Genomic DNA, 14,542 nt, shown 5'->3' on the forward strand with positions numbered 1-14,542 from the left:
AAGTGGAGAGTCAGAATACAAAGGGATGAGGAGTGAAAAGGAGAAGTAGAAGCCACTAGTATAGACAACTTTTTAAGGAGTTTGAGAAAAGAGAGGAGAGATGTAAGATGATGACTTGAGGGAACAGAAGGGTCTAATAAGTTTTATTTTTTAAATTTTAGAATATGATAGACTTGGGACTATTTGAAGGCAGTAGAAAATGAAACATTTGATATGGAAAGAGAAAGGACTCAAGAGAGGAGATGAATCTGTGATCTGCTCAATTATACATAAGGGAATAAGATCTGGTTCACATACAGAGAAGCTGGCCTTGGCAAAGAGATAAGGAAAAGAGAAGAGAGTTGGAGATTATATTAAGGAATTTGGAGATGAAGAGAATGGGAAAAGGAACAACTCACATCAAAGAATCTTAATTTTTTGGAGTATTTTCACTGATTGTCCTCCATGTTTGAAATGCTCTCTATAGTCATCTCTGACTTTTAGGTTTTCTGGCTTGTTTCAAGTGTCATTTAAAGTTCCATCTTCAACAAGAAGCCTTTCACAGTCCTTCATCACACACCTTCAATGCTTTCCCTCTGAGACTACCTTCAGTTCATCCTGTATACATCTTATTTGGATGTAGTTGCTTCTATGCTGTCTCCCTTGTTAGTGAGCTCTTTGAGAGGAGGGAATCTTTTTTGCCTTTATATTACCAATGCTTGGTAAAATGTCTGGCATGTAACAGTCACTTAATAAATGCTAATCAATTGACTATCTAAAGAGGAAAAGATACTTAGCTGAGCAAGGGGGTGGGACAGTTTTGAAGAGAGAAAAGAAAGATTTGGAATGGCTTTTATGGGGAGTGAGATATGAAATTGGAGAGGAATAAAAAGACCATCTTGATGCAGTGAGGGTCTAGCTGAGGTTGGATATTATTAAAACTTATTGTACCCTGTAAGCACAGTTGTAGAATTTTCTCCCATGGGAGGAATCCGGGGCTAGGTTTGGCAAGTAAGACTGTAGTGATAGGACAAGGGACACGGTTTTTAAAAGCAGAGGATAGAGTTAAGGTGAAATGGCTAACTATTGACTTGAGATTGGAGAGAATGGAAAGTGAAGCTAGATGGGGGTGGGGGATGATAGGCTGAGAAAGTACTAAGGCAGTTGTGAGGAGGAAATGAAGACCTTGATGAAGGAGAAAAGCATGTGTAGGAGGAGTGAAGCATAGGGAGAGACTGAGTCATGTTATGGTCAGAGAAGGAAATGGCAGTTTCTAATCAAGGAAGAGGAACACTGGATTAAGCAAACTCTGCCAATATCTTGGATGGGCTGTGCCAATCTTCTGCCGTTCTAGAACCCCAACTCCTCTCCAAAATAATTTTCTGGAGCAAATTGTCCATAGTCACAACTTTCAGCTCCCCCACTAGAATGTAAGCTCTTTGAAAACAGGAACTTTCTTTGCTTTTGAATTTGAATAGGAATTGCTTAATAAGTGCCTTTCCATTTATTCCAGTGGAGAGAAGGCTTGATCTAGAGAGTTGATGTGGAAGTAGAATGGCAACTCCTGGGATATGGAGGGAAGGGTGAGGGAGAGTAAGTAGTTGGGATGACTCCAATATTGACATCCTGGGTAATGGGAAGAATGGTGTTGCTCTTATCAGAAATAGGGAAATTAGGAAGAAGGGTAGCCTTTTTGGGAAAAGACAGGAAAATCTATTTTGGACATGTTGAATTTGAGAGGCCTAGGAAACATCTAGTTGGAAATGTCCAATAGGCAATTAATTGGCGATGTGGTTGGAAATCAGGATAGAAAGTAGGGCTGGAAGAGAACTTGGAAAACATCTAATCCAAGACCTTCATTTTACATAGAAGTAACTTCCTAAAATCATGAAACTAAGTGGCATAGGCAAGTTTTTGAAGGCAATCTGAATGGTGAAGAACAAAAATAGGACAAGTTATTTGCACCTCAGGTAAGGCTTGAAATGTTGAAATGTTTGTTTTTGTTCACTGGAAGGCTGAGACCTTGCATTAAGGCTGAGATCAGGTACCTTGACTGACAAATTTTTTTATTATTGTTTTCCTTTGAAATAGACCCCCCCCCCCAACCATTTGCCTTATGAATAAAATAATTGCACTGGGTCAATTATTCAGCTTGGGCCTTTGAGGTATTCTTAAATTTTGATCCTTCTAGTAGAACACATGAGATTTTATTTTTACAAAAGTTATCAAAGTATCAAGAATTTATTAAGCAACTACTATGTACTAGGTGTTGCTCTGGGATACAACAAAGAAAAACAATGATATCTCAAGGAGCTCAATCAAAAAGTGGACAGCATATAGAGAACAGCTATAAAGTATATATAAATATATAATATATTATCTACATAAAGCTATTTTGGGAGAGCAGTGAGGGTAGTAAAGAAAGGTTACATATAGAAGGTTGTGCTTGAATTTCTCTCTTGAAGGTAAGAGGATTCTATGAGGCAGAAATGAGGAGAGTTCATCACAGACCTGAGAGATGGTCAGTGCAAAAGCAAGGACATGGAAATGTACTCCTCTGTGAGGAACATATTTGGCACCTGATTGAACACAGATTCAAAAATCAGTCTTCTGTGTCCAGACGTGGGCCTTTTTATATCTACACCACGAGGCCTGTACTCGAGGATTATGAGAAAAGGATTTAGCAAGGCTTAAAGCGCCAAAGAAAAGGGAATTATAATTAGGTGGCAGGAGCAGGCCTGTGTGGGCGTGTCTTCCTATCCCCGGGCCGCCCCTTCCCCCTCACGTGAAATATAATCGCCAGCATTTCTTGATGCCCTGAGTCCCCATTTGAAAATGGTTAAGAGCTGACATCTAGTCCCGCCTGGCTGCGGGAGAATGTTCCGCCCCCCCCCCCTCCCCGTAGGTAGCTTCTTCCCGCGCAAGGGCAATGAATTTAGGGTGGGCTGGGCAAGTCCTCCCACCACTGAGTGCTTTGAAGATCTGGGCTGGGGAAGAGCTGCAGGCATTTCGGAGGCTGGGGCTGCTGTGGACCTCTGAAAAGCTCCAGTCTAGTTCGCCCCTCCCCCCCCTCCCCGGCCTGGCGCTCCAGCCCACTAGCCCAAGTCCATTGTCAGTTGTTAGCAGGGACTATAGACCCCGGACCCTAGGGCAAGCAGTCTTCATTTCACCATCATACAAATCAGCTAAGTTCTCTGTGCGCTGGACTGGTCTGTACCCCTGGCCACAGAAGGTGAATGTGTGTGTATGGGAATGTTAGATGAAGCTCCAATGCTTGCTCGCTCGTCCCAATGACCAGCCTGCAGGCTGAGGGAAACTGCAGGGCTCAGGTTTATCGCTTTAGAGTGGGGGCGGGGTGGAGAATGCTAGCCCACGAAAGGCGTGGGAGGAAAGGGTGGAGTGTCGGTCTCCTGGCTGGGTTGCAGGTTGGGTTAGGACCTAAGTGCTCGGGCGGAGGGACCAAAGCCTAGGGAGGCTGTAAGTACATCGCCCCCAAGGGAGCCCTGCAAAAGCAGGTTAAGAGGAAGAGAGGACGCAGGAAAAGGGCAGGACCACAGCGCCATTGTGTCCCTAAATGCTTCTTTTCCCTACCCGAAAGGGAAATGGTGCCCACCGCAAGCTGGCGCAGTGCCGCAGCTGCTGAAACATTTAAAGGTGGGGGGGTTGGGGGGAGGGGTAGATTTATAGGCAGTGGGTCCCTTTCCCGGCTGCGTACCTGTGTGATCTGGGATTAGTCACTAAATCTCCCCGAGCCTGTTTCTTCATTTGTAAAATAAGGTTGTGGTCTAAACAAATCTGACGACAGAAACAATTGGGAGGAATATCAAAGGAAGGGGAAGCTGTGGCGGGAGGAGCACGGACTTTGTGTGTCCCTCCCTCCCCCGCAGTTCACTGGGGACCTGGTCCTCTCGTGGGGTGCATTCTGTACGTACAGTCCACTTGCCCTGGGACAGAGAGAGGGAGGAAAGGAAGGCGGGGGGAGGGGGAGAAGAGAAAGAGGGGGAGGTGGGCAGGCCTAACCGTGATCCCGCCCCCTGTTCCTCGGCCAATGAGGAGGCGGCGGCTGCCCTAGTGTGGCGGCTGGGTGCGGGGAGGTGGAGACTCGCTGAGGCGGAGGAAAGGCGAGGGTCAGGGAGAAGGGGCCGCAGCAGCAGAAGCAGTGGCGGAGGCAGAACTGTAGCGGCGGCATCTAGTCGCGGATAGGCAGCGTCTGAGACTCCTGCCGCCTGCCTTAGGACTTGGCGAGGGGGGAGGGAGAAAAGAGGGGTGGGGGTCCGTAGCACTGTTGCAACAACCCCCCCCCCCACGCCCCCGGCCTTGGCTGGGGCTCTCCCTGCCTGGGGCTGTAGCTAGCTTGGGTAAGAGATAGACGGTGGCGGCGGCATCGCGGCCTGTGCGGAGCGTGAGCGGCTGCACCTACAGAGTCGGGAGTCCGGCGACCGCGTCTAGCTGGTAGCTTTTCAGTGAGTCTGGGACTGCAGAGTCCGGCGGCGACGGCAGAGGCCAAGGACCCGGAAGCCTGCCCGAGATGATGCCGGTGAGTGAAAGGAAAGGGAGGCGGGAGTGCGCGTGAGTGTGTGTGCGCGCGTGTGTATATGAATGTGTGTCCGCGCGTGCGTGTGGCTGGCGGGGAGGGCTGCTCCGGGGTGTGTATGTGGGGTGTGTGTGCGCGCGCGCACGTGTGCGCGGTGTCACGCTTCTCATCTCGCCCGGCTGCCCCCGGCTCCGCGTGTGTATCTGTCTGTCCTGGAAGGAAGATGTGTATGCTTGAGTTTGTGTGTGTGTCTCCCGGAGGGAGAACCGGCCCAGGTGGCGAACGAGCGGCGGGGAAAGAAGCCTGGCTTCTCCCGTTCGGGTCAGTGTGTGTCCTGCCGGGAAGGAAGTCTGGTTCTATTATATGGTGTGGTCTTTGTGCCCCTATAGGAATGGGTCATGGTCTTTTCCAACTCTGTGTGACCATCCTACTTCCAACCTTCCCACTCCTTTTCCCAAATCAAGGAGGGGTAAAAGGTACCGGGTCTGATTATCCCCAGGAGGAGGCAGGTGTGTGGGTGTCCAGGCCTGGCGTCCGTTCACTCTGCCCTCTATGATCATTTGCTGCGATAGTCGGCTTCTGTCAGCTGGATCCAGGCCCTGCATCTGGTCTGTGGGGCCTTGAGAGTAATCTCTAGTTACTTGCGTCCCCCAATCCTTTCAAGAAAACCTGTCCACAAAAGCACTATCAAAAAAGCTAAGGTAAACTAGGTAAATCTAGTTTGGAGTAGGATTGATTGGCTTAAGCAGGTAATTAAATAAATTTTTCAGAATTCTACTGTCGTGAGGTGGTTTATGATTAAAGGGCTAAACCGAACTTAAAAAGAAAACCAAAGATATTTTCAAAGGGTTAAATGTGCTTATCTTTTGGAGAAATTCCAATTTAAGTTGCATTTATATATGGTTATGTGGAAACATTCCATCTTCCTGAGTATCCTCTTTAGTTGCTCATTTTTTCCATTATTTATCATTATTGATATCCCTTTTGTTATCCCTTATGGCATGCATTTAGGACAGCCTGATTTTAGCCCAGAAAACTATATATATATATATATACACATATACATATTCTCCTTCTAGATAAATAGGAGGATATAGTTTAGCTGTGTCCCAAAGTGCAGATAAGTTAAATTTAGCATTTCCTGAGTTTTATAGATCATTGGGGCTTTTTGATTCTCATCTTCCTTGTTAGTTTTTTAGGCTCTATTCTTAAGTTTTCAGAGAAAATCAAGATGGATATATGAAGTCCTTGCACCTGTTTATTTTGGGAACTGATTAGTTGGAATAATTTTATCCGTTTTGATAAGGTGGTAATATTTGGATTAACTAAATTTCTGCTGTCTGGAATGATAGTTTTAATTCAAAGTTGATAGTTTCTCCTTTTCCCTACACTTTTTTAAGTTCAGGTTTCTTTGGCTGTGTTTATTAACTACTTTGAATGAATTGATTTAGCTGAACACCTTAAGGACTCATTTTTACCATATGCCATCATTGTATATTTTGGCGTGACTTAATTTAATGATCTTTTTTTAAAACAATTTAAACAATTTAAATAAGAATGGTTAAGTCAGAATAATTTATCTACTGTATCTGTATATCTGGTATTTTCTCCTTCCCTCAAACTTAAGTCTTTTGAAAATAGGAACTGCATTTAATGTATCTTTGCAATCAGATTTCCACCCAGGTTAATATAAATTAGGCTCATTGAATTTAGTTAGTGTGACAAATGCAGGATTTTAGAGCAGGTACATCATCTCATAAATCTCCCAGTTTTACAGGTGAAAAATTTGAGCCCCAGAGAGGTGACTTGTTCTATATCCCTGACTTAGCAAGTTAGAGCTAAGATTAGAATCAAGAATTTTGCCTCTTAGAATCATATACAGTATGTTGATATTTATAATCTTGAATACATCTTTAAAATTTAGTTTTCTCAAGAAATTGGAGAGTATATTTTTAAAAATACTATTTTGAGATGGTCTCATCTGATCCTTTAATCTTATGAGGCTATAAATGTTATTCCCATTTTTACAGATGAGGAGAAACTGAGGCTAAGAGAAGTTGTTATTTGCTTAAAGTCACATAGCTAGGATTTGAATTCAGGTCTCCTGATTCCTGAGCACTTTTACCTGCTCTGCCAAGAACTTTCTTCTCTGTTTCTAAAGAAATTAGCCCAACCCCCAAATAATTTAGTCACAAACAAGTATTTTAATAAAAACTAAAAATGTGACCTAGAGCTTTGTAACTGTAATTATCATGATTATAGATATAAAATATGGATACATAACTGTAAATATAATGTTGCAGAAGAATGTGTCACTTAAAATAAAAGCTTATAGAAATTTTGTACCTGAAAACTTTTGGAATAGCCAGGTAAAGATACAGCTATAGAGATGAAAATTTGTGTTTTGTAAATAAGGCATGGTTCTAGGGGCTGGGAATAGGAAAGTAATAAATAAGCCGCATAGAAAATTGCATTAATAATAGTAGAAGAGAATAAATAGTGCTTTAAGGTTTACAGTTTGCTTTACATCCTTTCATTTGATTAGAACTTCACTTTAACTCTGAGCTAGGAATTATTCATCTTCTTGTGGTGGGGAGAAATACAAATAAATTAATATAAAATAAATACAAATAAATATATATAAATTATAGTATAGCTCTTAGTATGCAAAGACAATTAAAAAAACTCTTTAAGGAGCTTATATCGAAGAAAAATAAGTACAAGAAAATCAGAAGAAAGAAAGCATTGATAAGTAGGGCAAAGAGGAAAAGGCTTTTCTCTGGAGATAGTGCCAGTTTTAGAAGGTTGACTGAAGGAAGGGTTTTCTCTTCTCTTTTTCTTTATTTGGTTTCAAGTGGATCTTAGAACCCTAATAAAGTGCATTGTTTTATGCCCATGTGACTGTGAGGTTAGGTGACTTTTTGATGATCTTAGCATAGTAGTGCTAACTACTGTCTCAGGAAAAGTTGATCCCAGCTGCTATATTTTGTTCACTTTTTTACATTCTAAAATTGTTATTCATTAGCACTGTATTCATTTGTACTTAATATGCAACCTTGTCAGTTAAATAATTTGTTTCATGCATGTATTTTTTCCTCTAGTTGACTTTTTGAGGATGGCATAGTCTTCTAACTTTTTTTGTAAACTCCACTGGTTTACTTAGTATGCTATTCTGTATGTACTGCTTATCATTGTTCATTATTGGCTAATTGAAAGATCAAGACAGAGTTAAAAAAAATATCCAAATACCATTCCTTTCTGGCTACAGTTTTTTCTTCATTTCCAAAATAGAACTTACTGTTGTAGAAGAATATTTTCCTATGAATATTGGGTTTACTTTAAGCTTTTGTTTTTTGGGTAACAAGAATGACTAGCTTCCTGGGCTTGGACATCCTTCAATGTTTTTTATATCTATCTCTCTCTCTCTCTCTCTCTCTCTCTCTCTATATATATATATATATATATATAATTTAATGAATAAAATGCCTTTAGGTTTCGACCAAACTACTTCTTAATCCTTTTTTAAAGAAACCAACCAGGGGCATCGAGGTGGCTTAGTGAATAGAGAGCCAGGCCTGGAAACTGTAGGGCCTGGGATCAAATCTGGACTCCTATATTTCCTGGATTTGTGCCCCTGGGCAAGCCACTTAATTCTAGTTGCCTAGCACTTACTGTTCTGCGTTGGAGCCAATACTTAGAATCAATTCTAAAGAAAAAAGATAAGTGTTTAAAAAAAAAAGGAAACCAACTATTGGGGAAGCAGTGGGGTATAATGAAAGAGCATTGAGTTTTGTGCCCCAAACTTCCTTTTAAGTTCTGATTCTGCTACTCACATTGTGGAGATGAACCATGTGGATTAAGGCAAGTCAGAAAGCAAACTTTACTGAATTTCAGTTTCCTCATCTGCAAAAGAATATTATGTTCAATTGTGTTCAACTCTTCATGACTGCATTTTTTTTTCCATTTCCTTCTCCAGTTCTTTTTACAGATGAAGAAATTGAGGCAGACAGGGTAAAGTGACCTGTACTGGTCATACATAAGTATCTGAGGCCACAACTAACCTCAGGTTAACTCCAGGGCTGCACTTTATCCATGCACCACCTAGTTGCCTAAAAGGATATTATGTTCTTATCCTACCTAATGCAGGAGTTCTTTACTTTTTTGGTATCATGGATCCTTTCTCAGAATTGGATGTTTTAATTCATAAAATAAAATGTGTATGATTACCAAGAAAACAAATTATATCAAAATAGTTTTGAAGATTTAAAAAGAATCTCTGCATTAAAGGATTGTGGAAGTTTTTTGGGGAGTGGATGGGACCTGTGATTTTTGTCATTGTGGACAACTGTAACTTAATCTGTAATTTAGCATCACAGAGTTCCTTGGTGCTCTGAGTGGCTTGCTTGTGCTTACACTTTAGAGGTGTAGGATAACAGGACTTTCTGCCTTGGAGACTGAGGCTGTGTTTTATGTGAGTAAATAAGAATATATATATATATATATATATATATATATATATATATATATGTATATATAAAAAGATAGAAATTGGAATCATAATTTCACTGATGCAGGGAATTTCCTGGTGAGGAAGCTTGTTTTGCCAGTTTAGATCTCCACGTTCTTTGTAGTTTTATAGTCTTTATATAGAGAGTTGCCTAGAGCATTGGGAATTATGCCTTGTCTAGGGACACAAAGACAGGACAGTGACTTGAACCCAGCTAGTCCTTTCACTGAGGCTGACTGATTCTGTAAAACATGTAAAAGTTTCTAAATTCTAAAAGTTTCAGCTATATGTTATTTATGAACCCATTTGTGATTATGACTTATGCCAGAATTTCAAATGGGTAGTTGTTATTTATTAAACATTTAGCAGCAAGAATTAGAAAGAAAGGGGGGCATCTGGGTGGCCCAGTGGATTGAGAGTCAGGCCTAGAGATGGGAGGTCCTGGGTTCAAATGTGGCCTCAGACACTTCCCAGCTGTGTGATCCTGGGCAAGTTACTTAACCTTCATTGCCTAGCCCTTACAACTCTTCTGCCTTAGAACCAATACACAATATTGTATACCAATACAATACACAATATGGTAAGAGTTTAAAAAAAAATTTGTAGATTTTTTTTGCCTCAACTTCCTTTCTCTTTCCCTTTGTGGTAGTTCCTAAGTTTTAAGTTAAGTAAATTAAGTAAAATGTACCTGTTTTATAGCATATAAAAATTGACTATTATAAGTCAATATCATGAAGGTATTCTCTTATAAATAGCCAACAACTTTTGTATCTTTTAGAGTTAAGTGTGACATTTAAAGTGTTACCTGGATTCTTATAGCAAAGTTAGATACAAACTAGTTTTCATAGTAAATTTTGGTTTGTACGCATGAGGATTTTTTTTCTAAAGAATGACACAATTTTGTTGCATTATAAATTAGACTTGTTTTAAACAACCTCCTTATTTCTGTCATTTGCTTTATTTCCTTGCAAAGATGAAATAATAACTAACTGATAACAGTTCATAAGCAAAAATGTTACACTCCAGTTTTGGATTTTGTAAGATAATCTTTTATGAACTATTACCATTGTACATTTAATATGAGATTTTTAGAAAACAGATGAAATAATTTTTGTAGAAAATAGGTATTTGAAATCTTAGACTAAGACCAACCTTGTTATTCAGAATAAAATATATAGGATTGCAAAGGAAAATCTCCACTCTTTAAATTATAGTTACAAAAACAAAAAAACAAGTTCATGGACTTCACATTCAGATAGAAAGATAACACGTTCAGTTCAATTACATTGTTTCTTTAATCAGGGAAAAAAGTTAGGTATAGTGTCTGAAAAATTGTAATATATTCCATGCAAAAGCGATTGGAAAAAAATCATCTCAAACTGGAACATGGATTGTACAAATGGAAGGAAAATTCATAATGATATGAAGTCTGTGAATTTAGAGTTTTAAGGAAATGAAATAGAATGTCAGGAATCAGGTAATGAGAATACTTTTGTTACTTATTTAATGTTAAAAGATATTTTTACTTATTTTTCTTTTCCTCTAACATTTGTGGAAGAACAAACTATATTTTCTCTACATAATTTGTTTCTATCTCATTTTCTCCTTTACTATAGAATAGTATTGGAGGTGATAGTAAAGAATCTTCTGAACAAATTTTTTTTCCCTCACCAAAGGGTTAAATTAAAGGCTCAGCTAACTCAGCCTGATAGGATTCTGTAAGAGAAAAGAAATATCAGCACCACAACTCTTATCATGGACCAACTGTTTCTCATCCCATTCTTCCTTTTTATTTATTATTTGTTTATCAGTTCTATGTACCATGGGAAGTATAAGGCTTTCTAGTCTCTGGACCCTGAATCTGTTGTAAGGATGTCTGTAGAGAACTGGAACTACAGTGATTTTCATGTCCTCCCTTGGAATCTGAGGCAGTTGAGCCTTCAAACCAGAAACTTGAAAAAAAAGGAGATCTTAAACATAAACACTATTTGTTATTTACAAATCATTTCCCTGTCTCTGACTTTATTTGTGAAACCAATCCAGGATTGAACATCATGTCAAAGCTTGAAAGGACCTTAGAGATCACTAAAGTTCAGTCTGTACTTTACAAATGATGGAACTGAGCCTGTTGAGAAGAGACAGTGATATTTGCACAAGGTTACATAGCTAAAGTAGAACTGAGTGTTAACCCAAAAACTTTGGGTGTAAAAAAATCCTTTGTTTTTTTCTACTGCGTTTAAAATAATTAAAAAAATTTTCCATTTTAAAGTAGAAAATCACCAACAAAAAGCAACATCCATATGCAAAGGTATTTAGAAAATGTGAATTGTGTATGAAGCAGGGAATCTATAATAGCTTGTTATTGTATATGTGTGTGTATGAAATAAAATTTATTGTGGTAGTACCAATACTATCCTTCTCCTTTTTGTGCTTTTGAAAAATGCTTTATAAATGTCCTCTGCCTTCTTTTTATTGTCTTTTGATCTTAGTCACATTTTTTTTTTAAATAATGGAGGAATCAGTTTTTTTAAAAAAGGGGTGATGAATGACACATGTAAAAAAACCCAGTGGAATTCTGCTTTGGCTATGGGAGGGGGTTGGGGGAAGGGGAGGAAAAGAACATGATTTTTGTAATCCTGAAAAAATACTCTAATCAACTAAATAAACTTTTTTAAAAAAAGGAGTGATGATATTTTCCTTGATTTGAAATGTGTTGAACCTCTTTTTCCCTTGTCTGTAATATGAGTTTATACCGGGTGTTCTTCCAAGTTGATTTCCAGCTCTTAAAATCATCTGAGATCAGTTGAATCACATGGGGGCAGGGAAAGGCTTAATTTGAAATACATGTATTCTCCAAAGGTGACTGACTATATTGGATTGTTGTGAGGGTCAGGTGAAAAAAATGTTTGTAAATAACTCTCCTATCAATGTTAGTCAATAGAGCTATTATTGCCCTTTATCTGGGCAATATTTATAAGAAAATAAAGTAATTGTCTAGTGTGAATTGGAGTTTGTAGTGTAGTAAATAATGATGCAAAAACTAGATGTTCTGGAAAGAAGAGAATGGAGGTCATAAGTTCATATTGTTGATTAAAATAGATATATCTTAAGTTCAGTTAGTATACTCTATTACTAACTTCAGTAGCAGTTTAACATTATCAAAAAGCTGGAGTGCACAGGGAAATGAATGTTATCTTATGTGAAGAATGTCATTCTGTATTTTGTTAGAAATATTACCTAATTGTGTTTTTTAAAAAACTGGTGCCTTTTCACTTATTTTTGAGCTAGAAAAATAGCTTTAAATTCTACTGTTTATAAGGGACACCAAATAACCAAACTTCTTGTTAATGAGGATCCTTTGAGAGACTTTTGCTAGTAGCTTAATGAAATAGTGAGATCTCCATACAGTAATTGGAAAGAAGTAGATTTCGATGAGTCTGTTTTGTTATTAGAATTTTGTGCGGAATCAGACCAACTGGCACTGGACAGGGCTTTTATAAGTTTTACTATCATACAATATAGAGTAACACTGATATTTGAAATCTTGGCAAATCTGAGAAGCTTCATAATTAATGATAAAATATTAAATACTGTTTTGCTTAGATCTAACATAGTAGATTATTTTAAGTACTATTAAGTAGATTGCTTTATTTTTGTGAACCTGAGGAGTAATTTTTTAGAAACACCTCAATCTGTTTTCATCATTGATTTTGTTCCAGTGCAGAATTTACCCTGACAGTGTAATGAGTCCTGACAGTGAGTCATTACCCTATGCCCATGGTTCTCAGTGATTGTGCAGCTTGAGTGCTCTGTGGTTTGTTCTTGATCTCTGGACATTTAATCTTCTCCCAGAAACTGAATGACATTTTAATTTTTTAAAAAAGAATGTGAATTAAGAATTTCATGAAATAAAAACACCCTCGGATATTAAACTACATGCTGAACAATACATATAGAATTTGTTATGAATGTTTTTTTGAAATGTATACTATGTTAACAGTGATACACAAAGGGTTTAATATTAATATTGAGAAATGTTTGAATTAGCTTTTAGTAAAGAGAGCAAGTAGACAGACTTGGGTTCTAGTTTCTGTCACTTAAATTGTGCCCTCTTGGACAAATTTCATTCTTTCTCTGAACCGTGTTTTCTTATTTGTAAAACTGGAGGAAAAAATGTTTTGGACTAGATTGTTTCTATTTATTCAGGTTTTAAAGTTCTTCTAGATGTGGAAAAACATTACCTCAAGACTTGTAGTGGAGGTAAGAAACTAAATGAGCCCCTCTTTAGTTTTTTTTTTTTAACTCTTACCTTCCATCTTAGAGTCAATATTGGTATTGTTAGTTTGGTTTTAAGGCAGAAGAGTGGCTTTTTCTTTAGTTGTTTTTAAAGAAATCTGTGAATGTAAATAAGTCATAGGCATACCTTGTGACCCAAAGTATAGTTGGTTATTTGATTTGGGTGTAAAATGATATGCAGCTTGGCCTGTATTTTCCAGTATTATATTAAGTCTGGCACCTTAGTCTATAGTATTATTTAAGAGTAATATTAAAGTTGGATTTTCTAGCCAAGTAACTTTTATTTATTTTTAAAATCAGTTTTTATTGATGTCTTCTGTTTTTTTATACCATCATAGTTTTATTTCCAAGTCTTTACTATCACAAAAAATGCTACTATAAATATTTTGGAGTGTATGAAGACTTTCTAATTTTTGGCTAATCTCAACTTAGAATTTGCATTTGACTTCTTCCTTTTGTTGTATTTTTTGTTTTAAATGATTTTTATTGAATTTAGTTTATTTCTTCAGTTTATTAAGAGCAGAAGACTGTAGGCAAAGCAAGTAATGTGTTTTCCAAGCTTTTGGTATTTTAGAGCTATTATTAATTTCATTCAAGGAAATAATAATAGAATTTAAATGATTTAAAAAATAACAATATATTTGAAAATTTTCAGATGTTCAGCATTGATGTAAATTGAAAGTAAAACATTTAAAAATTAATAAGCATACTTTAAAATATTTTTTTGAAATTCAAATTTCATTTTAGTATTATTCAGGTTTCCTTTTTTATTCCTCTATAAACCAATTTGGTGACTATTTATACAAGTCTTTGGGTCATAGGATTACATCTTTCACAAGTGTAATTTGTGTTAAAAAATGAAGTATAATTGAACTAATTTGATCTTCGGTACAAAATAATGATGTGTGTAGCTTGATAAGTCACTTGTTTTATTCAGCTGTGTTGTCTAAAAATCCTATTATTATTATTATTTTTTTAAACCCTTACCTTCTGTTTTGGCGTCAATACTGTGTATTGGCTCCAAGGCAGAAGAGTGGTAAGGGCTAGGCAATGGGGGTTAAGTGACTTGCCCAGGGTCACATAGCTGGGAAGTGTCTGAGGCCAGATTTGAACCTAGGACCTCCCATTGCTAGGTCTGGCTCTCAAGCCACTGAGCTACCCAGCTGCCCCCTAAAAATCCTATTATAATTGTAACAGAAAGGTATTGAAGCACCTTGTTTAATCCT

The 14,542-nt window shown here is 37.9% G+C and overlaps 1 protein-coding gene across 8 annotated transcripts in view; it reads left to right on the forward strand.

The window, feature by feature from the left end:
• Nucleotides 1-3,375: 3,375 nt before the first annotated feature.
• The window catches only part of PPP1R13B (protein phosphatase 1 regulatory subunit 13B), a 163,880-nt gene continuing 152,713 nt past the window's right edge, over nucleotides 3,376-14,542 (forward strand). For 5 of the 8 annotated variants that reach the window (XM_056811190.1, XM_056811191.1, XM_056811187.1 and 2 more), the window contains exon 1: nucleotides 3,915-4,516. In XM_056811190.1, coding sequence (XP_056667168.1) covers nucleotides 4,508-4,516 — 9 coding nt within the window. In that variant the 5' untranslated portion in view covers nucleotides 3,915-4,507. Of the gene's footprint in view, nucleotides 4,517-14,542 lie in introns of all 8 variants that reach the window. The other 3 variants (XM_056811185.1, XM_007473485.3, XM_056811194.1) reach the window with 3 other exon arrangements.

Source organism: Monodelphis domestica, chromosome 1, assembly GCF_027887165.1.
Source record: "Monodelphis domestica isolate mMonDom1 chromosome 1, mMonDom1.pri, whole genome shotgun sequence".
In the NCBI taxonomy this organism is placed as follows: Eukaryota; Metazoa; Chordata; class Mammalia; order Didelphimorphia; family Didelphidae; genus Monodelphis; species Monodelphis domestica.